General features: G+C 41.2%; 1 protein-coding gene and 1 non-coding gene across 6 annotated transcripts; both read right to left on the reverse strand.

The window, feature by feature from the left end:
* Positions 1–176: 176 nt before the first annotated feature.
* On the reverse strand, positions 177–27,874 carry CRCP (CGRP receptor component). 5 transcript variants are annotated; one of them, XM_085522296.1, is made up of 6 exons: positions 27,765–27,874; positions 25,795–25,831; positions 23,912–24,010; positions 20,281–20,375; positions 10,219–10,276; positions 177–1,843 (listed from the first exon to the last, which is right to left on the reverse strand). In XM_085522296.1, the coding sequence occupies exons 3-6, from the start codon at positions 23,918–23,920 to the stop codon at positions 1,703–1,705; spliced, it is 303 nt and encodes a 100-aa protein (XP_085378422.1). In that variant the 5' UTR covers positions 23,921–24,010; positions 25,795–25,831; positions 27,765–27,874; the 3' UTR covers positions 177–1,702. The 5 variants fall into 5 exon arrangements, with proteins under 5 accessions (XP_085378422.1, XP_085378421.1, XP_015736081.1 ...); XM_085522295.1 differs by having other exon boundaries at positions 27,628–27,766; XM_015880595.2 differs by lacking the exon at positions 27,765–27,874 and adding an exon at positions 27,581–27,608.
* TRNAG-GCC (transfer RNA glycine (anticodon GCC)) lies at positions 27,800–27,870 on the reverse strand. Its single transcript has one exon. It is a non-coding gene; the product is annotated as a tRNA-Gly (tRNA).
* Positions 27,875–27,950: the final 76 nt, after the last annotated feature.

Genomic DNA, 27,950 nt, shown 5'->3' on the forward strand with positions numbered 1-27,950 from the left:
TTTCAATCTGGTCCCAACTGCTCCTCCTAAGTTTAGGAAATGCTTCAACAACTTGATTTGAGAGAATACAAATAGAAATGTAAACACTTGCAGCCCAAGGTCACAGAACACCAAACATTAATGATTGTGGAAAGTAAAAATGCTAATTTTAGATATAATTTCACATAATTCTGTGGTATGGTCTATTCATCTCTTATGGTTTATTTGCACATTTAGGGAGAAAATATAGACATCAATTTATCACAAAAAAGCACTGTGGATTTTTCACTCTAATGCACCTAACATTCCCAGTCAAAGCGCACCATCAGCCTTCAGTCTTGGGGAGCCTTTAATGTAAGATAAATCACATTTAGGAGGTCACAAATGTATTTTTCAATGCCTTCCTTCCCTCTCCAAACATCAAAGCAGCTTAAAATACCAAGGCAACACATATCAAAAATCCTGCAAGCAGCAGAAGGTATCATCACTCCCTCTCCTATATTACATAACTAAGGCTCAAAGAGGGTAAATTCCTCACTTAGGATCTCCAAATAAAACCATGACAGAAGTGGGTATAAAAGGCAGATAATTTGATTCAAGCTCTTGGATCTTCAGGCCAAAAAAAAATCCCAGGATGTGCTTCAAACTTTATTTCTCTTTCCAGTCCATTGTAGCAGTTACAGAAGAATGGTCTGAAGTATAAAACCAGCAGCGGGTGTAACTCATGACTTCATGGATATCTATGTAAGATTTCTTATCATCATCAATGCTATCAACGTTTAATAATTGATCCTGAAATCTTTAATCAGACAAAGTTCAGTACACAAAAAATCCTCCTCCAGACATGACTGATTTTCATTCTTAGAAACCAGTGTTGACTCATTCATTTATTCCACGGTCAAAGCCCATTGGCAGGACAGTGACTTGTATATACACAAACACTGGAACAAACACTCAAAGGGAAAACACAGACCTCACTCTCAAATGTCCTTTTGTTTGTATTACTAAGAACTGTAGCATTACAGTCCAGAGCCTCAGCTGCTGCAAAACTGGTCCAATCCAGCCATGCTCAGGGCAGTACATTTATTTAGTTGATCATCTGCATCTACCATTCATCTATAGGTTGTCCAACACCCCTGAGATCAGTTACCCAACCTACAGACCCTCTCACTCCTATGATGCCATCAGATGACTTTATGTGTTCCAAACAGACACCAAGCAGTTTCTGTACATTACTCCACGCACAGGTCTGACAGCAGCACTATTCCCTAACAGCTCCAAAAGCTGGCTCTGTATTGTAAATCACATTCCGAAAAGCAGTTGGGCAATTCAACATCATCTGAAAGCAATTATAATTATAGTACTGCTGTGATAATTAAAACATTGCCAGCTGTATATCAGCCTACTCAAACGTACAGCTGTTACATGGGTAATGTAAAAAATACAAATGCTTCCCATTTTGTGCCCTGTAATTTGTCTGCTACATTGCAAAGTCATTCACTATCACCCCAGTATAAGACAATATGCTGGAAGAATAGTGTCTTCTTCCACGCCTCCTGGTAAACAACAGGTTCCCTCACCACCTCTGAGTAATAGACAAATTTAATCCATTTTACAATGATGCCCAATACAAGCTGAAACTGGTATCGAGTAAAAAATAGAAGAAGATTAACCAATTCTCTTCTGCCGAAATTGTTGCTGGCTTTGGTCTAGATTCCTCCTGCTACTGGCCGCCTCCGCCTTCAGTTTCCATTGCTGAGTCTCTCTGCTGTTCTTCTGGATCCCCTGGAAGAATGCTGGCGACTGTCTGGAGAAGCGACTCGATCTGCTCCTCTGTCAGCCTTTCCTCACTTTCTTCTACCATCTGTAGGTCAAAAACAATCCATTGAAATCATTAAACCCATACTTCTGCCCTCAGCTCCAAACCAAAGGACTAAACTAATTGGGAAATACTATTTTCAACGGATGAAAGACATTGTAGAATGTTTTTGTAACGAGCTCCGACAAAGTGGAACTCTTGGAATTTACAGAAGAATGAAGAGCTCCATTGTTAACCACGACAACAGGCACTCCATAATGAGACCCTGCCTTCTTCAAAACAAGGAAAGCAGCACACATAACGCAACCTTTAATCTGCATTTCTGCTAAAACCTTTCCCAATCCATACATCCATATTTTGACTCAGGCCTTTCATCAGCTCGTGTGCAGAGCTGCCTTCCAGATTTCTTAAGTTCCTGAGCAAACTGTGTGTTCTTGTGATAAGTGAAACGAGATAACACGACACTGGTTACCTGAACCCGGGTATCTCATCCAGCACCTTCAAGTAAAGTAATTGCACCATAAAAGAAGCCACCTGTGCCTGGAGCAGCCGTACGTTATTAGAACTTATTTTGATTGTGAATTTCCGGAGTATGAAAGCATATAAAAAGCTCTGAGCAACACAAAACGTGCTGTCATGAATCAACAATAAAATTCTATAAGATTAATTAGGGACCTACTCTCACTGTGGAGCTGCGGGAACTCTTATATCGCTGCTACCAGTAAAAACTGCTGCCCTAATTTATAGGCAGCTGCTAAAAGGAAAAGCTTGTCAGAGGATTGCAGGCATAAGCCAAATGAACTCTTCAAACGCAAATGAAACCAATTAGGACTGCAGGGTTTGAGATTTGCTTTTTTTATGCAAAGTCCTTTAAAATGTCCTTTGAAGTGTGGTGATTTATATTAATTACAGTTCCAAGTCAATGCAGGTTTAATCATTTCTAGCTGCAAATTATCAGCCATTCAGACACATCTTGCCTTCTAAAAACCAGATTGGTATATTCAATTACCTTCCCCCCTCCCCTCCGTGTCCTATGACATGTCCTATGAGTCCTCTTTGCACAATCGGGTCATCTTTCAGCAGCCATTACCCGCAGCCCCTTGATGAGAGGAAAGCACGCATGCTACAAACCACTCATGTAGCAAAAGGCAGACGAAGATCCATTTGTAGATGACTGTTTCTGGGAGCTGTGCTGATCAAAGGATGAAATCCTCTGTGGAGTGGCTTTCAAATCATGGTTAGCTCAGGAACTACTGTAGGACCCTGGCTTGAAAAATAGCTTTGGCTCTCATTCCTGTCAGCTGTCACAATATATATTACAAGTTAAAATATGCTAAGAACACTCTTACCATTACCCTTCTGTGTAAGCAACTGCTGCAGCTATTGAAGTGGTACCAGATAACGGCCTTCAGGGCTGCTTCTCCGAGGTGACCATGTGGGCAGGTTAACTGGAATACCTTGGAGCATTAGCACTACGCAATGAAATGTGTTACAGTGCATAAATACAGTCTTTGTTGCCAATACTGCTGACACAGCCATTACTCCCCAGATGATCTATGCTGCTCAGTTTTGTAGAAGGCTGTGAGCCTGCTTTTTGGACAGGGTTATTAGTGTAGTGTCATTAACGACTGCTGCATTCAGCTTTGAAGGTTACAGCACCACAGCAGCAGGAGCTGAACAAACCTGACAAAGAAAAAGCCCACATCACAGAATCACAGGTTAAGGCTGGGAAGACCACTAAGATCCCCAACCCCAGCCCAGCCTCACCATTACCACCAACCCAGTCCCTCAGTGCCACATCTCCACAGTTCTTAAAACCTCCATGGAGATCTTTGAGACAGACAAAATCACCTAAGGCTGATTTCTCTCTCAGGGCCAATGTGTCCTGCACTTGTTATTGCTTCCATATCTTCAGAAAGCTGGCACCTTGCCTGGGTTAGATCTGATTTATTGGGTCATTTGTAGTCTGCCCTTCTTCCCTATTTAAATTTCATCTCTCCCTAGGTTAGCTCCATTCCCTTTCTTTGCCATATACTTCTTACAGAATCAGAGAATCATCAAATCACTTTGGTTGGAAGGGACTCTTGAAGGCCATCTGATCCCACTCCCTACAATGCACACAGACACCCACAGCCCCATCAGTGCTCAGAGACCCTCCCAGCCTGACCACGAGTGTCTCCAAAGATGGGGCATCCACCTCTCTCCAGGCAGAGATCTCCTGTACCTTCAGGTACTTCACGACTCAAGTTAAACAGAAGGCCTTGATCAGAACTTTAACAGATAACAGTATTTCCAGATCAGCAGCAACCCTTCTCAACTTTTGCACTGATGACAAATTGTACTTACAAGTCTGATCACTGCTTCTAACATGCTGCTGAGTGCTGAAGAGTAATGTCCCAGCTCTCACTATGAACACTCATGTCAATGTCAATTGAACTGGTTGAACACAAGACTGCAGGACTCAGACACTGCTCAGGACGCTGATTGATAAGCTCCAGTGGCTGATCTGGCAGCTTAAGAAATGACACCCTTGCAGAAAGTTGATGAAAAAAACAGCCTCCCATGTTCCAAGTGCATCAGTGCTGTAACTGATGTCTTGGATTGAACTGCTCAGAAAAGCTCCTTCAAAATAAGATGCTGGATCCAAGAGGCGATGCATCTCTGAATTCCCTTCTGTTGACAGATTTGTAGCATCTGTCAGAGGGAAGACGTCATTCCTTCGGTTGCTGCAGCAAATTCATTGTGGACTCACCTCTCGGTGCCTGAGATCCATGCATCCTCACTGCCAGCTCTTCCACCAGAAACTACTGATAAAGGTCTGTGTTTTGGCAGGACAGACAGTGCTGATATTTCAGTGCTATTTGGCTGCGATGCTACTCAGAAGTACAAAGGATCAAAAGCAACAGCTATAAAAATCAGCTCTTCCAAAGAAACAGCGTGAGCTTTAGGAAAACACAAGCAGCAAGGAAGCAGCAAAGCAGCACAGCAAAGAGAAAAGCTCAAACATCAAGCACAGAGAGCGTGCAGACAAAGAGACAAATGAAACTGCTCTAAAGGAAAACAGACTTCACAAGGGAAGCAGAAGGTGACTCAGATTCAACAGATGTTCGCAGTGTTCACTGATTTGCAACTGTAATACCTCTGCTATAGAAAGCAGAAGGAAGTAAGGTTATGATACTCAGAAGAGAAAACATGCACAAGGGAGAACAGAAGAGGAGAATAAAGGAACAACTGTGTTCAACATCTGACATTTCAGCAAGAATTTCAGCAATACAGGAAAAAAATATGTATGAAAAAGCCCTGCTAACCTCCAGCTTGCAATTGCTTGAAACTGCTCGTGCAACAGATTCAGACTGTAAGCAGTCAGGAATGCAAAGTTTATACTAGAGAAAACAAAAATGCAAATGTTTTTAGTAAGTGGGTGATGTAAGATATTTATGTTGGCAGTGCCACATAAAGCAAATGGAAATGGTGTCACGTGCAAATGGTGGGGTACCATCCCCAAAGTTCTGAAATCAAATCCACTGAAACAGTGGATTTTTGATATTCAGGCAAGTAACAGCATTGGGCAATGTTACAGTGCCACAGTTCATGGATAAAAGCATCTTCATGCGCAGCGAGACAAGCATGTCCCTTCCAGAGGGCTGGGAGAAGGCTTTTCTTGACATGAGGAAAAGAGAAAGGCAGTTGGCCACGTCATCTGTGCTGCTCCTTGTAATAAATAAACCCCATGTCATCACTTCTTCAGCATTCAAGTTTATGCTACTCCAAAATAACTAGCGTGGGTTGTTTTAGGAAATATTACAGCCTATCAACGCTAATTGTAAATATATACAATATGAATTTTCCATGAAATGCAACTATGTGGTTCAGTTCAACTCAGGCTTCAATAGTAACTTCAGTGTCAGTTCACTCTCACTGCAATCTAATCATGCACTAAGCAATTTTTCCCTCAGCTAATGCTCTATCCAGTATGATGTATAAGACCAAAGAAGGTATCAAGGACACGGCAAAACTTTACTCGGTAATGTAATTGCTATGAAATGCTCATTGATTAAACAAATGGAAGCACATTCACCCTGCAGGTCCTGGGTACTTTTCAACCCAGAGCACCTACAGTTAAGTTTCTTACTTTATTATTAAAAACATATCAGAACTGAGGAATACATACAAATTCCTCCTAAGTCAGATGAAGCTGCTGTGCTGCTCAGCTCTGAGGGTGCTGCTATCTTTACCTAGAAGCCTATTGATGAGTACTTCACCTGCTCTCACCTTAGTAAATCACAGCTATCAGATTGATTTCAAGTGCTCGAGAGGCCCAACAGACTTTAAGCTCAACTGCTCAAAATTAGGCAAATATTTACTAAATGGAAAGCACGCCCAAAAGAGAGCAACCACACACACTCCATCTTCCATCCCCCCTGAGCATCTGTGAGCAGCCAGCATCAAACTACCGAACTCTATTCCCATGGACTGGGCTTTCTGAGAGCCCATCATAGCATCTCTCGTTACCTACCAGCTCCATTCTTCCACTCCACGTACATCTGCACGCACAGCTTTTCTATGCAGCAAAACAAAACACGCACTCATCATCCATCACTCGACTCTTGTTACAAGAGAATGGAAAGACAAATCATTCATCAGCTGCAGAATTAAGCTGTGGCAGATGCCTCGCTCAGCAATGTAACCGCTACTGGGAACCAGAGCTGTATTCATTAAACAAACGCGTATGTGGGATATTTTACTACCATGCAGCCCTTCCCAGCTGCACAATTTCATAGTAGTTGGGTTTTTTTTTAATCCAATACTATGTATAAATTTCTCAGAGACACAAAACAACTGCAGTTTCCAAATCAGAACACTAACTGAATTAAACTAAGGCGTTAAGTCCCGTCACAACGTGCTGTTAAGTCCTCATGGCAAGAAGCGAACTGCAGAAGGTTTTATAGAAACCAGAAAATAACCCCTAACCTATCAAGGTAATTCCAGAGATCAACAATGGCTTTGCTATTCAGAACATAAACATGGAAATGTAAATCTGTACGTTCACACTGACGGGCACGTGTGAGCACACAGTAAGTACACAGACATATACATAAGTATAGACTTATTTATCACACATTTATTATTTCAGGGACATGCTATCACTAACTATGATCATACCTCATCTTTTCTGCTAACCAAAGTAATGTCAACATATAGACTCCATCCTCACTGTGCTTATTTGAAGCTTTCAAACACAGCTCTCCTTCCTTCAGCCTCCTGAGGTGAGGCCTCCTGGAGGATGAGTAAAGGCACACAGCAAGGAACTCTAAAAAAGCCCTAGAAGAACAGAGAAACTCCCAAGATCAGTAATACTTGATGGGTAACAAACACCAGCAGCCTTTGGGTTAAGAGCTATTGTTTGTTTGAATAATAATCTAAGAATTCTATTTAAAAACATGCACAACAGTAAATTACAATGAAGAAGGAAATAGGAATCCCACCACTTTCAAAGCTATCAAGCACGTAATTCACCTCCAGTATAGAAAGTACGACTTCATGAGGAAGTAGCTGCTATTTTCTCCTTCAGCATTAATTCCAAGCAGTTCAGCACCAATATGGTAACAGGCAAAAAATAAGAACATAAAGAAGAAATAGACTGGGTGATTGAACTAATGTTCCTGAGATAACTGACTGACTATGCAAAATGAGAAGCAAAAGATACTGCTGAAATAAATGAAACATCTCAATTCTCTAATCTTGTATTTCCCAGCAGAGTACACTGCATTTTTATTTCCTGTTAAATAATAAAAGATGATCTTGTGCGCTCTGTGTAACCAGCCTGACATCAAGAGTTACGAACCACCCCGAGATGGAAAACTTGTTTTAAAAAGCACAGAATTAAAAGTCCATTTTTCCAATGAGAGAGAAGAATGTGGAGCAATTTGGTCATTAGAAGATGCTTCATCTACAAACACATTAAGTGTGATGGTTAGATCAACATCACCAGCTTTTCTTCTCTGTGAATCACTGAGCCAGGAACAACATATGTTACAGATTAAAACAGGAGGTCAAGAGAGCTGTGATGTGTACAGTGTTTTACCCAGTGGGATATGGATTAGAATTTCATGCTCCTTTTGTTGCTATTGTTGTTTGGAAGTAAATCCTGGCACACAGGCCAGAAGAGACAAATAGGAACAATACAGCAATTTATGTAAAAAGAATTATGAAAGAACTTGACAGTGAAACATCTTAACAAATTTTCTTGTTAATGTAACTATCCTCTTCCATCAGCTGTTAAAAGCACATCAGGTAAATCTGACTCCATTCCATGGACAGGCAACCACAAATACAAGTTGGAGGCAACAAAACTATTTGGGCAATGGAGTGACAGAGATATGGCTTATATGGTATTTGAAAACTGGCTTAAGAAAAAAGAAATGGATTTGCCTCTATTGTATGAAATGGTCAGAAATGTCTGGTTTTAAATCCAGTGAGGGAGTCCAAGCTTCTGAGTCATTCTGAGAATCAATTTTACACCTAGCATCCACTGCTCTGAATGCTGCGTCATCCATCGATCGCAGTGAATTGACTTGCCAGCATGCAATCTATGCATGGGTAATCTTCTCCCTGCTGCCATCAAAGAACAGTGCCCGTAAGCCTCCACAGCTTGCTATTACCGTATACTCAAAGATGCTCCGAGAACAGAGGTTTTCTGCATTCAAATGCATTGCGTTGCCACATCTGTCCTCACCAGAAAACAGAAATGATTCACTGCAGCAATCCAAAGTCACAATCATTTCCTTGCTAAGGCTGCTAGGCTCAGTGCCTTGCCAACAAAATGGTCTGCAGCTTCCTAGCAGTTGTTTTGTGCTCAAAAGACTTTGATGGGCTTTGATGAAGGAGTTATATACAGTTATATACTGCAATTTAGGGTATAACTTAACACAGTGTTAACCAGTCAATCTAGCCTACTGTAATACTAGCTTTAGAGAAACCTGCACTGGAAATGACAGGGGTACAGTAATGTAAAAGAAGTAACTGCTTTTCCAACACCTCAATGCCTGTACATACTCAGATCAGTGCCCAAATGCACTAAAATTACAGTTTCTACAAGTAATTTTTGATCAGCAGAACAGTTACGCATTGATATCGAACTCAGACTGAACTCCAACCTCTTATCTGTATTCTGTAAGTCTCACCACAGAGCTCTGCCTCTCTTTAGATATTTCCTCTACTATAAAGCTTCATTTTTATTTATACCTGCCTCCTAGACCTCAACCATAACAACAGCAACACTATTTCCTATACCTCACTGATAGGTAGGAATTGTGAACTGAAGGCAGGAGGGAAAAGAGACAAAAATGCAGTTACCTGAAAGCCACTAAAAGATTATTGCACTTCACAAAGGCAAAAAAAACTGAAAGACAAGATACTGCTTAGACAGCCTTACAATGGACCCATGCCTAAAGCACATGCAGCAAACAGAGCTAGGAGAGGGGCTCAGCACCACTCCTTATTAATGACTTCCTAGGCACAACTCATGAAGGCCTGACGCTCTTGGTCGGGTTGATGACAAGACTGACACTGATCTCTTCAGTAACAGAAGGCAGAACAAATTCCTCCACTGGAAGCACTGAAGAATGAGATGCCTTCAGCACAGCAGCATCTGCTCCATGGAAGGAAAGAAAACAGCCCTACTGGTATCTCTTTAATCCTTCTTTTTTATTCAGCAAAAGATGAGCCTGTTACTATGAAACTGGTTTCAGGATATGATTATAAGCAGATGTTTTGAATGCAGGAGATCTTTATTAAAATATCTTTATTATAATAATTTATGATGAGATTTTGTATCCCCCAAAGAAATACTTCAGAGAACACGGTCCATCTATTTCTACTTAGGAACAATCCTTCTTTACAACTGAATCATGCTTAACAGACTGATGATAGTTACTTTCCATTCTAAGGTCGTCTCATACCCATTTCTCATTCTGCACAACTGCTCAGATATCGTATCTATCATTGCTCCTTCCGTTTTACTGAGCTTGGTTTTACCCTAAGATAAAACCCTGCCATAAAAACAATCGTGTCATGACAGTTGTCAAGAAGCAAAGTCCCTGATTATAGAGCAGCAACAAAGACTTAGGTAAATACAGTCTAACAACACTGTAATCAGCCTTTAATGATTCTGTTGGGCATTTTCAATATGCGACCATGATGCAAACACAGGGGTGGAGAATCTGTCCAAGAGAAAGATGGGTGAGTCCCTATGGGAAGACTCCAAGAGGAAGCGGAGGGGATTAGGAACCATGAATGTAAAGAAGCATATAAAGGGATGCATTCAATCACCGACCATGAGAAAGTAATTACTCAACTGATCTTCAAGGTTAAAGCTGCTTTCATTTAAGCTTTGAACAGTCAGGAGCATTGTTACTTACCAGCTGTATTTCAACTGCTGTCACAGGCCTGTGGTTCAGCAACTGCAGCTTTTCAGCCCTGTGTGCAAACAAAGCGTCAAACAACGTTACCATATAATTTGAGGATCCCCCAAAATGACTGTTAAGATACAAACACATTCCTGATAATTTAAGGATGAAAAGCCACTGTCAAGGGTAATTGTGACAGGGTTTGTGGTATGGTTCCATACCTTAATTGCCATGACAATTAGGGCATTTTAAGTACAGACATTCCTTGTGTGTACAGACACGTTGCTGCCACTTATTCAGCAAGAAAGAAGCCCTTAGATCTAATACTTGCCAGTACAATCTTTAATAAACACACACTGTTACTTTGTTAATTGCTGCACAACAATACAGAACAACTTGTCAAAGATCACAGCAGCTTTCGCTATAACAAACGACCACAAGAACTATTATCATACCTAAGAAGTCACAACCCAGCAGCCAAATGGCAATAATTTATTGATTCCTTTAGCACAATGAAATTGCAATGGTGAGAAGAAAAAAGCTTGTAACCACACGTACTGTCTGCAACCCACAAAGCTCAGGCCAATGCACTTCTGCTACTACAATGGGCTAAGGCAGATACTTTTGCACTTATGCCTTTGGATTGAAGCATAAGGGAAAAAATGTCAGTAAAATCAGTCTGATGTTGGTATTTAAACACAAAATGATGTAATATTCAGTGAGAGAGCTCAGCTCCATTGAAACACGCAGCAAAATTGCTGGTACATCCAGAACCATGATTATGCTCATCCAGCCCTACTGTTCTCTGGATTCTTCTTGGCCAAACAGCCATTAGCTCTGCTTCTGCATCAAGCGATCTCATGGACATCATCTGAAACACTCTGGTCATTAAAAACAGGAAAAAACAGGTACGAGGGAGAACATGTCATTGGCATTCAAACATCTTTTTTGTGGGGAAGGGGATGAAAATGTGAACAAACAAGTATTTGCCTGCAATTCAAACCACAACATTTGAGCAACAGCTCCAAATTCCTCACTTTACACCCTACTGAAATAGGAAGCATCCCAACAGTGAAGTCAAAAAACAACTGATGTATGCCAGCACTGCATATTTCATTAATTTCAGAAGCTTAACACATTAACATCGCCACAGAATAGCAGCCCAGGTAACAATCTGAGCCAGGTTTCGTGTTTTAGAGCAGAAAAACACAATACCATTGCTTAAGATATAACAGATGGTTAAAAGGGTACATGAAACAGTACCAAAGGCACTTCATGATAAAAATATACAGCCAGAGCATAAGAATAGATATAAGAGATTAGAACAAGTATATTTTTGAAATAATCATTACTGATTATTACTCAGCTGCTAGGAGAGATTATATCCTATGTTTACACAGTACTTCTTTATCACATACTAAAAGAGGAGGTGCAGTTCACACGAAGTGCAATTGTCAAGAGCTAAAACCTGACATTTACCATTATTCAAAGGGCACCTTTAATGCATGCTTATAGGGATTCTGGAAGAGTTTCCCTGTGATTTATTGGACCTGTGGGTGGTTTAGAAAGGAAACCTTGCAGCTCTCAGGAGAACACAGAGGCTGTAATCCCCAACCCAGGCCTTTATGAGCAGCAGGTCAGTGCCTACGTGTCTGGAGACACTTCAGAGGCTGCCTCACTGCTCACAGCCTCTGACACCAGCTGCCTCTGAAACCCAACACCAGCTAACAGCTTCTGATGTTGTAAGGACCTGGATAATGTACCATTCACATATGAGCAGCAGGAAACCTTCCCAGATCATGGTGTTCACATTCATCAGGAGGATCCTCTGACAGCGACATTGCTCTGGTGGCTGCACTGAATATGGAGCTTCCAAAGGCCAACAGCTGATTCTCAAGAAAAACTACTTATTAAATTAGTCCCCAGAGTTTGCCTGGACCTACCTGTGTGTCTTCCACAACATCATAAAGGCCACTAAGTCCATTTTACAGACTGAGGGGTTACGATTAATGGTAAGCACTTTACAGCAGTGTAAGAAAGGGAAAAGATTTGGCATGGGAGGAGAAAAGGTCCTCAAGACTGTGCATGGCAGCAGACATTGCTGTATTCTTTGAAGGTGCTGCCATTAATTAATTGAGAAAAGAACCCTGTGGGCATGGACCCCAGCCAGCCTTGCTCCTTCTCTCTGGAATTTTGCACTGCTCTGAAAGGGATCTATTCTTCCATTCAGGAACATAAGGCACATCCCAACCAGTTACCTGAAACATAAAACAGTAGGGAGAAGGTCCTTTGTGTGAACTCCATTATAAATCAGTGTCTTTAAGGACAATTCCTGCAGCAGCAACTACATTCTCTCTTCCCTTCTGTGGAATAACCGTTTACATTTTCTTCCCTCTTCTGTTAACAAACTCGTTGGCAGTGCAGGATTTAGTCTGAAAGTCTGAAGGCTGTGGTTATACAGACAACACAAAGGGAACACAATTAGCTCGGTGACCCCGAGCTATGAGTTTGCTTTGGTTTTGGAGAGTCGAGGGTGAAAGCCAAATATGCTTCCATTGGTAGGAAGCAGTGAGCAAGCTGCCTTTGTTTCCCCTTTCTAATCTCTCCTATCTATTTACTTAGCAGCTTGGTGTTTACAACAAGAGACTATGCTGTGTTGGCTGCCTTAGTGTCAAAACTAAAATATTAATAGCTGTTGCCATTTACTGCTGTCAAAAGCAAGGAAAGGAAGAAATAAAACCTTCACCCAGATGGGAGACAAGTACTGAAAACCCTTAAAATTTATAGTAGATCATTTCAGGAATCAGTAAAAGGAAAAAAACCAACCCTACCCCTGTCAGATTGTAACGAAAGACATCACCTCCCATAAAAGCAGGACAAAACCAGGTGAAGAATATTAAGAACATCTTCAGCACACAAAGAACCTGTCTCATTCACCTGAGTAAATGTATGGAAGATTTACTGCTTTTTCCTCAAGAGCCAGGAAACTGCTTGGTTCAGTGCCTGCAGCACGTGATGGAGACACAGAAGCCGGTGTTCTGCTCATGGCTTGCCATGTTATTTGCTTTACAGGATCTGGCCAAGCACACATCTGTGCCTCCGACTTTTGCTGACAAAAAAATATCAGAACCAAAGAATCAGGATGAAATAACTGAAGTCACAATGTGTCTGTGCTAAGGAATGCACACCTCACTTACCCAGAAGTATTCTACAGCAGGTAGAGCTCCATCTTGTTTATTACAGTGAGATTACTGGCAGAGCGGGCAGCAGAGGAAATGAATTAAAAGCAATTATATGACATGACTGAAACAATCAATTAGTGAAACTGCCCTTGTTTCCTGAAGACAAGAAACGCAGCAGAGAATAAAAGGTCACTTCTCAAAGGTTTACTTGCTTATAAGCCATTAACACTGTTATAAATTATTAGGAAATAGGCAGAAGTTACACAGACAGGACAAACTGATCTCAACAGGATTACAGCAACAAGGACCGCATGGTTCAGAATATTCCCAGTTTTCAAACCACATACAGAAGAATGAGAGCTAATTTGCAAGTAAGTAATTAAAATGTTTTTCTCTGAAAAGCTTCATGCCTGTTGTAGACCTGCAGAGCTCCCCACTGGAAAAATGACTCAGAACATCAAAAAGGAATTAGCAGCAGGGTGCATAGAACCAAAAGAGACATAAATGACACCTTGCTTCTGAGGGTGCTCGAGTAAGGTTGCAGGGTTTTAGAAACTACGAACACTAATTAATGCTGAAAAATAACAACCTTTAGGCATATTAACACTATATAATACGATTTAAGCAATGCATTTGCTTTATTTATTGGGAGCTTGAACGTGGTGACACAGAAATGACCAGCCATCCAGTGCTGTGTGGAAAATGGTACCAAGCCAGACAGCTGCTGGTCAATCCGAACATCCTGATAAGGATCATTTAAATGAAGATGGACATTATTTTATTTTGGTGACCCAATTATGGATTTTTCAGGTGACAAAGGGATATCTGACAGCAAATGAAGTCATAAAGACAAGCACACTGATATTAATGTGGCACACAAGTCACCAGCATGGGTAGATGTTTTTGTGCCCTTCTGCAATGAAGACCAATAACATCTTCTGCCTGTTCAGTAAATATCCATCCTCTCAGATTACTTAGGAAACACCAAGCACACATGTACAGGACATCAATGGTTACTGCTGCTTACTTGGGAGGTCCACGGCAGCAGCACAGAAGCTCACTCCAAGCACACATGTAATCTGAGCTCACCTTGGGGGATGCTCCTGAAGCTTTGCTCCTAACCCTTCTTCTTGTGTGTGCTTTCTGATCTTCCCCACACACCATAAACACGCTGACCAGAAGGGCACCCTCAGTGTACCCTTACAGCAAACACTCACAGAACACCTCTGTTCCTCCACAAGACTGCAATCCTCAGCCTCTGCCATTAGCAGCAAGCAGCATATTGCTCCATGCAACGCCAGCTGAAGCTCAGTACCCACTGCACTGATTTTGCTTGATGCTGATATCAAAAACTGACTGTTCTCTGCACACCACTCATTTCTTGGTAGCACATATATAAATCAGAACGTGGATACTCACAGCTCACAAGAAATAAGCTCTAAGGAAGTCAAATGCTGCAAGCTTGCACATGAGTTAGTGCTGACTGCAGCATTTTGCATGGGCACAGACAGAACATGCCTGAATTTAGCTCATGCTTCATTACATCTAAAAAATGCAAGGAACTCTTTCCAATGCAGATGAATCTACCTTTTCACTTTGTACAGTAACCGTATTTACACTCATGCTCATTAAAAAGAAAGGAGAATTGTTTCATTCATCTAAACAGGAGGTGAGAAGTATTTCCAGCACCATTTCCCATGGAAGGTGTGTCTTTGTATCTCCTCCAAAACGTCTGGGTTTTACTAACTCTGTTTGGAACATGAAAGCTGTTTGTTCAGGAGAGAGATACATACAGAAGGTGAGTGACAGCTGAAAGAGGTTTTCTTACATAAAATCAAGATCAGAGTTAATCACCTGCATGCAGCCTCCTATGGGATCCACATAGGATGGCAGTTATTGCACGAGGCTGAGCATGGCCACCCCACCTCCACCTTCTGAACTCCCAGACTGTACCTAAATACACATGCACATATATCCTGACTTTCTAGGAAGAAAAAGTTACTAGGAGGATCTATAAGCATGGTTAAGAAGAGAACAGAATTTGTGCCAAGATACAGCACACAGAGCTAAAAAAAGCCCTAAAACATCTGCAACTGCAAAGCCAGATTTATCCTCAGGAATGTGTATATTTCAGTTGCTGGGAAAATTAGAAAATAACAGCAGTATATGTTAGCAATGTGCCTTATTACTAACTGAAAACCTCAGATCCGTAATAGAAGATCCTATGGCCTCACGTCAACCAAGACAACTCCTGTCTGAACCAAGAGGCCAGGATCTGGATTTTGGATGAGCTGCTGTTCGTACACTCACAGTCTCAGTCCATGCATGCTCAGCACAAACCTACCAGGCTGTGCTCTCCATGTGGGTCCTTGGTGCAGGCACAGATGTCCAGGATGAACTCTATGGGTTGACAACTGCACCAGAATGTAAAAAAATAAAATGCTACAGAGCAAAGGATTAATTTCAAGCACATTGATTCAGTGGGAAACAGCCGCCCTCTTTGTGCTGTTATTTATCTAACACCACCCTCCTGCCCTTGTTGTTGAATATTCACTTTGAAAGCTTTAGAGGAGAAAAAACTTACAGAGGAAATCATTGAGTCTTTAGTATTGTAGAGGTTTATCTTTGTTGTAGTTTTTGGCAGCAATGGGGGAAAATACTTTCTAAAAACACTACTGACTTTCAGCACAGTAATTCCTTGAATGTGTCGACTTCCAAGTCAAAAAGGGCAACGTCTATGTCCTGTTTTTTAAATGCATATATTATTCAGTGACTGAAATTGATTATTCCTAATTCTAACCTGTCTTCAGGATCATCGGGAACAGGCAGAAGTACCAGTACAGCCAATTTTCCTTTAATCACAACTACAGAACACAAGCTTAATAAATGTTCTTTTCATGCGATGCCATTCACACCACCTTAAAATCTATTCCAGAGGCTAAAACTGGAAAATTAGCTGCTTTATTTCCAAATACAACACGGCTTACTGTACTGCAGCACCAGCCAAAGCTGGAGGCCTCATCAAGGTAAAAATAAAGCTTCGCTATGATGTCAGTTCTGAGCTTTTTCATTTTAAAAAAGAAATCCCTCAGTCCTACAGCTGCAATGTCTTTTTTTTATACCAAAATAACTGATGACAAGGAAAAAGCCTGTGCTGTGCCATACTTTACTGACTGCATCAGTAAAACACATGTTTAGTTGTCCTGAAAATTGTTCCTTTGAGCACGGCAGCTTTCTGAAGTTACCCCAAAAGGTGTAAATGTTTTTTACACGCACTTATCTTTTAAATTGGAGAACTGCCTCTTCTTTTTTCCTCCCCTGCCTGTGCCATTGTCAAGAGAAAACATCACAAAGTAGAGAAGCATCAGAAGAAAAGCAGTGTTGGCCTGAGATGTTGGTAATTACAGTAGCAAATATCAGCAATAACAGAAAGAAAAGGCTTTGGGGGGTGATCTAACAGGAGCTGCACAATTTGCCAGTACAACACTATCAGCTCTGTAACAGCAGCCAGAACTTCTATCTTGGGACATTACAAGCAGCCTGACCAGCAGTGAGTTCTGTACTGCAGTCTGCAGGAGGAAGGCAGGAAAACAAGAGAATTCGCTTAATTAAAAGATCCATTATTTAAATGAATGCGCTTCAGTCCACAGACTGTTGCTTCTCTGGATAGTGTCTGTCCCTCCTCTACGACCCAGACATTTTCAGATACTCTAGCACAACCTAGTGCTGGAGGGCAGCAATAGCTGAGCAAGGAAAGTCCCATTGCCCTACACACCTCTATCACATCTTTAGACACAGAGCTGCAAATCCTCCTTGTCTTAAAAGCCCCGTATGGATCAACAACTCTCCAACTCCTCATGTAAGAAAAGAAGTTGCAGAGCCTACTTAACAGCCTGGTTCCAAACCAGCCACATCTATTCCTCTCAAAAGGAGAGGACAGAAAATGCTGCTGTCCCCTCAGCTGGGGCAGAGAATAACTAAGGTACCTTAAATCAGCTGCTTCAGAAAACTGTTACTAACAAATATGGGGTGTGAGCACCTAAGAGGTTAAGTGAGAGAGAATCTCTTTGAATGCCTTATGCAGAAAGGAAACAGCACCGACAGACTCTGGAGTTCATTACTTCCAGTGGGAGGAAAAGTCATTACAGTGAAATGATGGAAGCAAACACTGCAGATTCTTTCATCTCCAAGGGGAAGAAAGCTCTCCACCAGCTAACTGGAAAGAAATCTCAAGCTAAGCCTTTCATACAAATAACACCTCCAGTCCATGGAATGGAATTGATTAAAGCCTTTAGTTTTTCATTTAACAACTGAGCAGTGTTGAAACAGTCTTGGTTAAGAACCAAAGGGAAGCTCAATATTTCCTTGGAGACATTAATGCTTCAGAGCATTCAACATATAGTGCATTATATAGTAATTGCATAACATATGCCTTCTGTGTTTGGTAAGAAGTGGTGCCAGATGGGCTCTGACAGTTCTAGCTTGAAGTGTTCGAATGGAAAAGATTAGAAGAAACAAGAAGTGCCAAGACCACACTAAACAATTCTGTTTCTCATTTTGTAAAGTACGTGGCAATCACAGTGTTGGCAACTTCCCTGCCAGAGGACAGACGTTAACTGAAAGTACAATTGTAAAGGATGCTCAAGAAACTGGAGTATCACAATCCAATCTGAGTTCTGATAAGTGATGAATGCTGTAAATTTGTAACCTACCCCAGCGGTTTGCTCTTTGCTCTCCCCCTTTTTCCACTTCTAAGAAGGAAATTACTGGGAACAATTCTTTTGCTTGCCTTACAGACTCTGATTCAGAGAAAAAAGACAGAGAAAATGATACCCAAAACCAAAGGCGCCTCCTGGAAGCCATGAAAAGAATAAATAGTTAAAAACTCATTTTATAGCTTGTAACAGTTTTGACCTTTGCAGCAGTGCTATTCAAGCTCACAGAACAGCAGGCTTAGGAAGGCAAATATTCTGGTAGATTTGCAGAACAGTGAGGCCCTATGGGAGACAGTGAGAGATTCTGTAGCTGGAAATCTCTGCATTATGACCCAGTATCACTTAGTACTTCACTCTCATAAATCAGATGGATAATCCTGGATAGCAGACGTATCTAACACAGCAAGAGAGCTCCCATGCTTTTTTCTAAGAGCTAACCAAAAGGTCCTGGTCAAATCCTACCAGAAAGAAGTTGGAAAGTAGGAAACGTTTCCTCTCAGAATGAGGTGCTGCAGTGGCACAGCTGCACATGGAGGTGGTGGGGTCAGCATCCCTGCAGGTGCTCAAGAACTGCAGAGATGTGGCACTGAGGGCTGTGGGCATGGCAGGGCTCAGGGATCTGAGAGGTCTCTTCTAACCTTAATGATTCAGTGATTCTACTATTTCCAGACAATCAGCTCATTACAATAAACCGAGTATTTTCTTGCCTGAGTACAGAAAATAGCTTGCCTACTACATAAATTAGAACCATATTTTATGAAATGAGCTGCAAGAAGCTAGACAGCAATGCACTGACCTGGCAACTTTTGTTCCACAAAGGAAACTTACTTGTTCCACTTACAAGCGAAACTACAACAGTCAATACAAAGCTTCCAAGTTCCAGCCTCCCCCTAACAGGGGTTAGGGACACTGAGATCTGAGCTGCTGATATACTGAATGGGAGGATCATGGTTTGTAGAGAGGGGTCACTGTAAAGTCAACAAACAGCTGGCTGAGTCTGCTTTCCACTCAACTGCTCTTTGACAAGGATAAACCCTCTGCTCTCAACTTGCATTTCTTTTTGTGACAACCAAATCAGCAAAAGTCCCTCCCCAGAGGATGAAATCCTTACAAGAACCAACAGCTGAGAAAAACGCAGTCAGCGTATATACAGCATGAACTAATCCCTAACAGCAGTCATGTAGGAGCAACTGAGTCTTTGCTTTTTGCTTTAAAAAGCAAATTACTGATTGATGCTATTCAGGCAAATAGCCCACTGATTCCATTTTGTTTGGCTCTAGTTACTTACAACAGGCTTCACTTACACTCCAAAGAGGCACCTGACAGCATTAAGCACTACTAGTACCACAAACAGGCATTCACAGCAAAGAGAAACACTACCCCTGAGATTTCTCACAACTGTGATGGAAATCTTGCATTTTCTATGCAGGTCTTCCCACAATAAGTGACTGCATGTTCAGCTTTACAAAAGACTGCAGGGGTAGGTGCTGGATTGACACGTGTCAGTAATAGAAACATACAACTCCAAAGTCCTAGAGAGCTCTAACAGCAGGTGACAAATAGCACAAAAATGGACAATAAGTATCTTAGTTTGCTAAACTATAATTAGCAAAATCCTGAGGCTGGATTTGGGGTTCACAGATTCAGGAGACATTTAGCTTTAGAAGACCAGGCTTCCCAAACACCTATACAAGCATGTATTACCTCCCTGTAATACATCCATTTTCTCCACCTCTTCAATATTAAAGTATTTTTTAATGAAGAAAGTCCATAAAAATAAGAACGTTTATAAGAAACTAAGATTTTATTTTGGGTTTATTTTTGGTTCCTTTCTCTTCATTCTCTCATCTTGCTCAAAACCCACTTACAGCTTCTAGTTTCTTCTTCAGAACATTTCATTAATTCTACTTCATGCTTGGACCACGAGAAACCACACTAAAAACAAAGCACTGACAAAGCAAATCAGGACTGAGAAATACATTTGTGAACACAGCCATAATCAAGGGAATCCTCATCTGAGCAGGTGTTAATGAGTGAGGGGAAAGATAAATACTGAAACAACAGAAACCACTTAGAATACCTTAATCAAAACCAGACAGACTGCATACTGTGTATATGAGAACCACTTAACATCCCTATTAACTTATACTTTTGCTCAAGGATACATCTCTACTTACTTGGTCAGCTTATGGCCCTTCATCGCAATGAGGAATTCTCTGACAATCTCAGGACTCTGGTATTTGCACGGTGTTTTTGAGATGTACTTCAGTGTCTGCAAAGGATAGCAAGAAAGTATGCATTATTCCCCAGTTACCCTTTTCTTCCAATGCTGCCTATGAAATTAAGCATATCTGAAAAACACTCCAAAAAAATCAGACTGTCATTTCAGCTTTTGAAGGTTCTTTATTATTATTAATATTATTTATTAATTACTTTTTTTTTTTTTTTAAATTGGAAAGCTGTCACAGATCTCACACTTCCTTCTTCAATAAGACTGATACTGATGGAGTAAGAAACAGGCAATACAGAGCTCCAGTTTCACATAATGAAAACTACATCAGTACTTATCCAGAAAACCTCAGTGAATTCATTTTACAGACACGACCCAGAGAGCTCACAACACTTCAGGTTGGAATTAACACTTTGAATAATCCCCCTGTGGCTCTGGATGGTCATTTCCCTGTTCTGCCCAGAGCCCAAGGTGCCAACTGAAGGTTACAGACAAGGAGTAATCTTCAGAAAGCATTTGTTTCTTGATTTGGTGTTGCACAGACTGTGATACAGCTGTGCTGAACGCCATCACTCAGACTTATTTGTCATTTTAAAATTCATTCAAGATTCAAAGCCAGTTGAAAAAGGTACAGGTGCATGTGTTCATTGCTTTGTTGAAGCTTCTAACACTTGAGAAAAGCTGAATGCTGTTCATCTTTAAAACCATACTTAACTCCTGCCAAGTTTTAATGAACTCCGTGCCAGGAATGCTCCCACTGCTCATCCATAAAAAGGCCCTGCAGTTGCACAATGCTAGCAATGCCTCTCCAGTCTATGGCTGTTTCCATTTGTTATACATGTACTTGGCAGCACCTTCCTAAAGCTGATAGAAGCAGGTTAGATGGGCTGTTGTGAACATCTGGCAAGGTTAGTGCAGTATCAGCAATGTTCATCTGCCTCGAGACCATTTATCTCTGCTCCATTTTTAATGTAAAACTTAGCAACCTCAACTCACCGCTGCAGCATGTTACATCTGCTTTCTCTGTTTAGAGCAACACAACACCTAGCAGACAGATCATGCATTATGGAATTGGAACTGAGCAGATTAAAGAACAATACTGGTAATATAACTCTTAAAAAGAAATAAATCTGAATTCGATTTCCTGGCTGTCTGTGCATGGAAAGTAGCTCAGAATCTACCTGAACGTTGCTTAGATTAAACCCCAAAATGAAGAGCTGGGAATAATGAGAAACAAAAGAAAGGTCCAGGAAATCCTCACATTGTCTGCACTGTGTGCGTCAGCAACTGAAGGATTTGAAAGAGCACTGGCAAAGTCTGCTTTGAATTAAGAAAAAAAATCTTCAGCTGTTGATACTGTGCAGCTACACACAAAGCCCAAAAGCACCCATCCAGCTAATGGCACACTAACTGGAGCAAGACGACAATGAGACACGTTAATTAGGACACCATGTTAGGATACAAATCACCTATAATAATAAAGGATCTATAATTCTGTATTTAACACTCTGCTGTTTCTTCTGTGCTCAGAAAGTCTTTAAAGTGAATACTTCTATTTAACAGCCTGAAACCAAGTAAGCTGAATGAGTATTTACACAGCAAATGGGGAGAAATCATTTAGAAGACCATCAGGTCAAATAAGATGATGTGCAAATGTATTTCCAGCATATTTCAGTTAAAATTTGTTATTTTACAAGCCTGGGTAAATAAAAACAGGCTTCAACAGCACAGTTGTTCACTCTACTTTAAGAGAGTTGATCGGATATGGATTGTTGTATTCTTAATGACCGGGTTCACTGGACTACTGAGAAATGCAGGGTCAGACAATTCCTCCTGCAAGTCTTGTCTGGCCTTTTCATACTAAATGGACTTCTTATTTTCCAGTAAAGACAGCTGACATCACACTGTCACCCAATACAATTATTTAAAGGACCAGCTTCTTTTCCAAGTTTTTCTTTTTATGCAACTTCAACTAAAGTGCCAGATGTGCATCAAAACACAGCCCCTCATTTAACAAGCTTCATCCGGTTACTTCAATACCAATGGATGTATGCAAGCACAGAACTCAGCACGACGTACCCAGTATGAACAAAAACAGATGACAGATCGGGTTTTCTTTCAGTCTAACATAGGAAAATAAATGTACCCAGAGTTTATAATAGCTTCACCACGGGATAAAAAAAAAATGAGCATCCTATTGGTATTTAACATGTAGCAATACAACAAAGTAATAAAAGCTTTAAGCTACATGCTGACACACAAGGAAATTAGTATTAAAATATATACATATACTCACAGGGTCTTTCTGAGCTGTTTGAAAGAGGCAGAGGAAGAGACTGTTAGTCTCCAGGAAGATTTAAATTAGCTTTTTTGGTAAGCCACTATTTCGTTGAATCTGAGGCTTAGGAATTACAGCTCTGCACCTACCCAAACAAAGGCAGAACTAATACAAAAACAAAGCCTAGGTCAAATCTTCTTCACATGAGTAGTTCAGCACTCAGTGGGGTTACTCATGCAAGCAATGCAATCTGCTTTCAACAGGCTGCCAATCACGGTGCTGCTCATGCAGCCCTCCGATATGGACACAAGAGGTCCTATGGCAAGAGTGCTGTGAATTTGCTAGTTTGGTATATTTTAAATGTTATTATCGGTGTTATACAATTTTAATAGCTCTTTCTAGCAGTAGGTTAAACATTTGCTACCAATCTGACATCCAACTGCTGTCGATATTTGTACATGTAATTTTGTGATTCCAATCGTGTTTTTTATCTTGCTCTTTTGATAACATCTATTTTAGCTGGAAGTTATTAGTTTAATTCTGTTTGTAAGAAAACACCCCATGTGATCTGTGCCTTGGCTTTGAAACCATGCTTAGGGGGCATCATCTATTAATCACACGATAGCAAGTTCCGTCCTGGGTCTTAAAAGTTGTGCAATCTCTAAAACAAATATGCAAGCAAACACTAAAACAAGAACAGAAGAACTAATTTTTGCTTGTTCTTTTTGTAAAGAATTTTAATCAGAGCCAAAGTCTGTGATCTGCAGCAGTCAGCAAGTGCATCCCAGTTAAAGAAAACTTCCAGATCTCTGAAAATGAGTTTGCTTACGGCAGGACAGGCAGTGTTCTGTTATCTGGGAAGGTGGGAGGCTGGAGCTTCTAGAGAAAGGAGAAGCCTGGCAATGCATATTTGGCGTCTGCAGTTTCCAAACTCCTCCCTGGCAGCACTGAGTTGTCTCAGCCCAGAATTACCTGTGCCAGACTTATGTCTCTGCTTCGTTACTTGTTCCCACTGAACGGGAACATGTGCAAGGAGAGTACAAACTTACTGGGCAGTCAGAGTGGATCCAGTAGAATCCAACATTCTACTTTATGCAAGGAGATCTCAAATGCAGCCAGAACTGACCCTAGAAATACTCCAGCTATGATCATATCACAGCGCACCTGAGTTTATAAATCACACTGACAAAAACGTCTGTACATGGAAAAAAATACGAGGGTAAACGTGATGCGAAACGACTTAACTTTGATTCACTGCAGCTTATGGTATTTTACAAGGGTGATTTACGGTGTCACCCACCTCATACATGATTGTGTTCAGATTCTGCTGACCGGAGCTCTGCTTGCTTTTTCCACTCTCTTTGCGCTGCTGCTTAAGATCAGTGAGTAGCTGGAACACCTGAAAAAAAGCAAACAAAAAAGCTTGCAGTCATTTGAGAACGTTTTACCTACACACATTGCAATGGGAAAACAAGCAAACAACTCAAAATCCTATCAAGTAAATTAAATTTAAAAAAGATTGCTTCTTTGCTGACTGCACCAGCAGGTAAAATGAAAGAACATTCTGGCAACAGAAAGGTGAATAAGGAGATGGGTAAATTAATGAAACCAAGAGCAAACAGATTCCCAGCTCTTACTACACATTATCCAAAAGCTGCAAGGGAGAAATCAGCAGGAAGAATCTATTCTGTCTATCTTATCCCATGTCCCATTATCCAAAGCCAATACCCACTGCACAGTAACACATCACTTCTTACTGCTGCTTCTTGGTAACTCGTTTAATTCAAGTTCCCATGAAATTATAAACTCAAGAAATGTGAATGCAAACATTTATAGGTGGTGAAAAACACAAACGTTGGCAGCTAGGAGCCCTGCATTTACTTTGTTTGTACATGAACATGTACATGGTGTCCATGAAGCAAAAGCAGTCAATCTTTGAAAGCCAAAGCTGAAACTATGCATTGAGCAGCTATGTGAAGACAATATGACTGCTGACAACGAGACATCAAAATACAACTCCAAGCTTACAAAAGAGATTCAGGCATAGGACATTAAATGCATCAGTCTTGAACACCACTTTCAAACACCTCTTTCTGTGTAAAATATTACTTTGATAATGTTAGCTACGCCACCAAAGAGGAGCCAACAGAAAAAGGTCCATAGTTTTAAAGGCAGCAGTAACTTGAAGAGCAGTAAAAAGCCATGCCCAGTGTAGCTGCAGGCACTGCAAATAGCTTCCTGCAAAAGGCTGAAAGCTGCACGCATGAGAACCGTGCCCTGAAAGCTGAATAAGCACTCAGTAACTTCATATTCCCCACTTCCTTCTGCTCTTTTTCAACATATGTGGTACATTTGCCAACATGGAGACAAAGCTGAACAGAATTTTGCCCAAAGAATTGATTCTTCAATTCTCCCTGCTCCACACCATCCCCTTGGGACACCCATAGATTTCTCATAATGGGGCTAATGCCACTACTGAGCCACAATAACACCAAAGTTCCAACATCCAAAGAAGGAAGCAGAGATGATTTAGCAATAAATAACCTCTGAAATACTTGCTATCTTCTGTATTGCAACAATACATTTATTTTGAGCAGATACTTAGTGCCAGTGTGGCTAATATCTATTTCTTTGTGAGACAGTTCTTTCCAAGTGCTCTTCTAACAGCCACCAGATGGTTGTTTTGCTGCACACATAGAGCCCAGGCGAAAACATTTTAATATTTGCTTCAGAATAGGATAAAAGAGCTGTGCAGCTTTAAGCTTCAGCAGTAAAACAACAGAAAGAAAGCATGGTTTACTAAAACCATTCAAAAGCTCCATTCATAAACACTGCATTGAGAGCTTTCTGTCACCTGGCTGAAGGTAAGCCAGTAAGAACACCAAATTTCATCACAGAACACCCTGAGTCAGAAAGGAGCTACATAAGGATTAAATCCCACTCTCATTTCTCTCTACCCCACTAGAAAACAAAACAAGTCAACAATACATCATTAATCTGGAGATAGGAGAGTAATCAGGAACTAAACCTACGCTAGAAAATAAGACTTTTTTTTTTCCTTAATAACAAATAAATTAGGAGAAAAAAACCAATCACAGACAGGTCTCACTTCAAAAAGAAGCATATGGGCACTGAGCACAGCATCACAGTGCAGGTCCAGCATTGGGATGGAGACAGACGTACCTCAAAGTTACTGAGCAGTGCAGCGTTCGCATCTTTTCTAAAAGAAAAGAAAAAGGACACAATTATTTATGGTCCAAACGGAGAATCACAAGCTCTAAAAGGACATTATTTTCCTATTTCTTCACAAAATCATTCAGAAACTTATCTGTGAGGAATCCATAATTGCCACATCAGGAAAACAACTGTTTTACCATATCATAATTGTTCCATGAATATACTTCATACTTTGTACACTTTGTCCTGTCAGCCCTCAGCACTTCCATTTCATACTCCTTTAACCCAGACACCCTCACCCAACTTGACCAGCCAAACCCCGACCTCCTTACTTCCCCCTTACAGAGAAAGGCCTCCAGTTTTATTCGACAGGGAAACTCATTAGGATTGCACACACCATTTATTAGCGAAGAAGAAGGAAAAAAAAAATACGATTGCTATTTTAATACAGCGTGCATCTCACACACAGCTACGTGTGAGTATAGCTCAATCCACACACAAACAACCACACAGAAACTTATCCAATTCCCTCTTTATTTATTATTCCAACCCTTATGTGACTGCTCCTTCATTACCAGCTCGAGGCTGTGCCCCATTTCCCACCAGCCCTACACTTATTCTGTCCCAATCAAGAAACGATTGCTATCCACCACTGGTTGACTGCATTCTCTTTGAGTTAAACGTGCTGTTAAATGAATGGTGCCTATGTTACTATAATTTTACATTGGTAAATTAAATAAAGGGGATAGAAAAGCCTGACCCAGAACACCATACATTCCCCTCACAATACATTGTGCTGAGCAGTCAGCAGCCACAACAACAGCAAGTTTCCATACAAAAGGGGGAGGGAAAAAAAGCTTTTCTCAGGTCTGTGCATATAACAACAACAACAAAAGGTACAATGTATTGTTAAGCACCATCCACTGAATAGAACCGTCCCGTTCATCGCTTTCAAACGCTTTAAATGCATCCACAAACTTCCACAGGTTCTATCATTGTTTTTAAATGAAAAGGACCTCCTAAAATACGCTGAGATGAACTCCGACTTCCACTTTGCTGACTCGAGTGAAACTTCAGCCAGTGAGCTCACAAAGCTGCCATTCATGTTTTACAAACCCTATAGCTTCTGTTGTGAGGTAAATGCAAGTCTTCAGAACCTTTGCATCCAGGCTATGCTACACAAATCCCTATGGATCAAAGACATCCTTTGTTAGAAATCATAACACCAAGGGAAGGGAAAGGCAGGGAATCACCGGGTGACAATAGGGAGAGGATCGTATAGAGTAAATGCATCGCTGGGGAAATGGGCCCCTGGAAACCTGTCAGGAATTGAATTATTGAAGACAACCGCTGTCTTTTATTTTATTTTTAATTCTAAAACACCGTCATGATTATTTTTCTTCTTATAATTGATAGCGAGTCAGCCTAGATCTGAAGCCTTGAATGCTGCCTGAAGAGCTATAAGCTGATCAGCAAACCCTGCTTCAAAAACATTACAGAAATCACATTTATGGCGTTCAGACTTACCAGCCACAGACAGAGACTTAAAAAGAAACTCACCCAAAGCACAAACCACCTTTCTTAGAACCCAAAGCCCCCCCTGGGCCTCAGCACAGGACACACACCATCACCCCGCACCACACAGCGATGCCAACAAGGTACAAAGGCTCATGGACACACACACAGGTCTGACACACCCCGTAGGGCCAACAAACAACCCCGCACACACAGAGCACGGCCCAGGACCCCGCACATAAAGCAGGACAGACCCCCACCCCAACCCGCTCCTTACACCTCCATCTTGTCCCGCCGCCCCGCGCAGCCGCACGTTGAGCTCACCGCCTCACCGGGGGCGGCCCCTGCTGTAACAGCGGGGAGGGAGAGTGCGAGGAGCCGCGGTGAGGATGAAGGAGGTTCAGGTGTGTAGGGAGGAAGAGGAAAACGGAGCGGAACGAGCGGAGGGAAAAAAAAAAGACCTCAAAAATGCCCAAACGAGAGAAAAATTAGAGGATGCATTGGCCGGGAATCGAACCCGGGCCTCCCGCGTGGCAGGCGAGAATTCTACCACTGAACCACCAATGCTCGCTCTGTATAAACGATTCCCGTCTGCTTAGTTGAATTGCACCTTCTATGCTGACTGCTGTCTGTCTCACGTTCCTACA

This window comes from Coturnix japonica, chromosome 22, assembly GCF_054131305.1.
Source record: "Coturnix japonica strain WE chromosome 22, WE-NBRP24, whole genome shotgun sequence".
NCBI classification, from domain to species: Eukaryota; Metazoa; Chordata; class Aves; order Galliformes; family Phasianidae; genus Coturnix; species Coturnix japonica.

Bases quoted from the DNA above. Each gene is read 5' to 3' on its own strand.
- CRCP (XM_015880595.2), bottom strand. The intron at 10,277-20,280 runs GTAAGTAGAGAT...GTTTGCACACAG, and splicing joins AAGGGCCATAAGCTGACCAA to GGCTGAAAAGCTGCAGTTGC. The intron at 1,844-10,218 runs GTAAGTAACAAT...TTTGACCTACAG, and splicing joins CAGCAGTTGAAATACAGCTG to ATGGTAGAAGAAAGTGAGGA.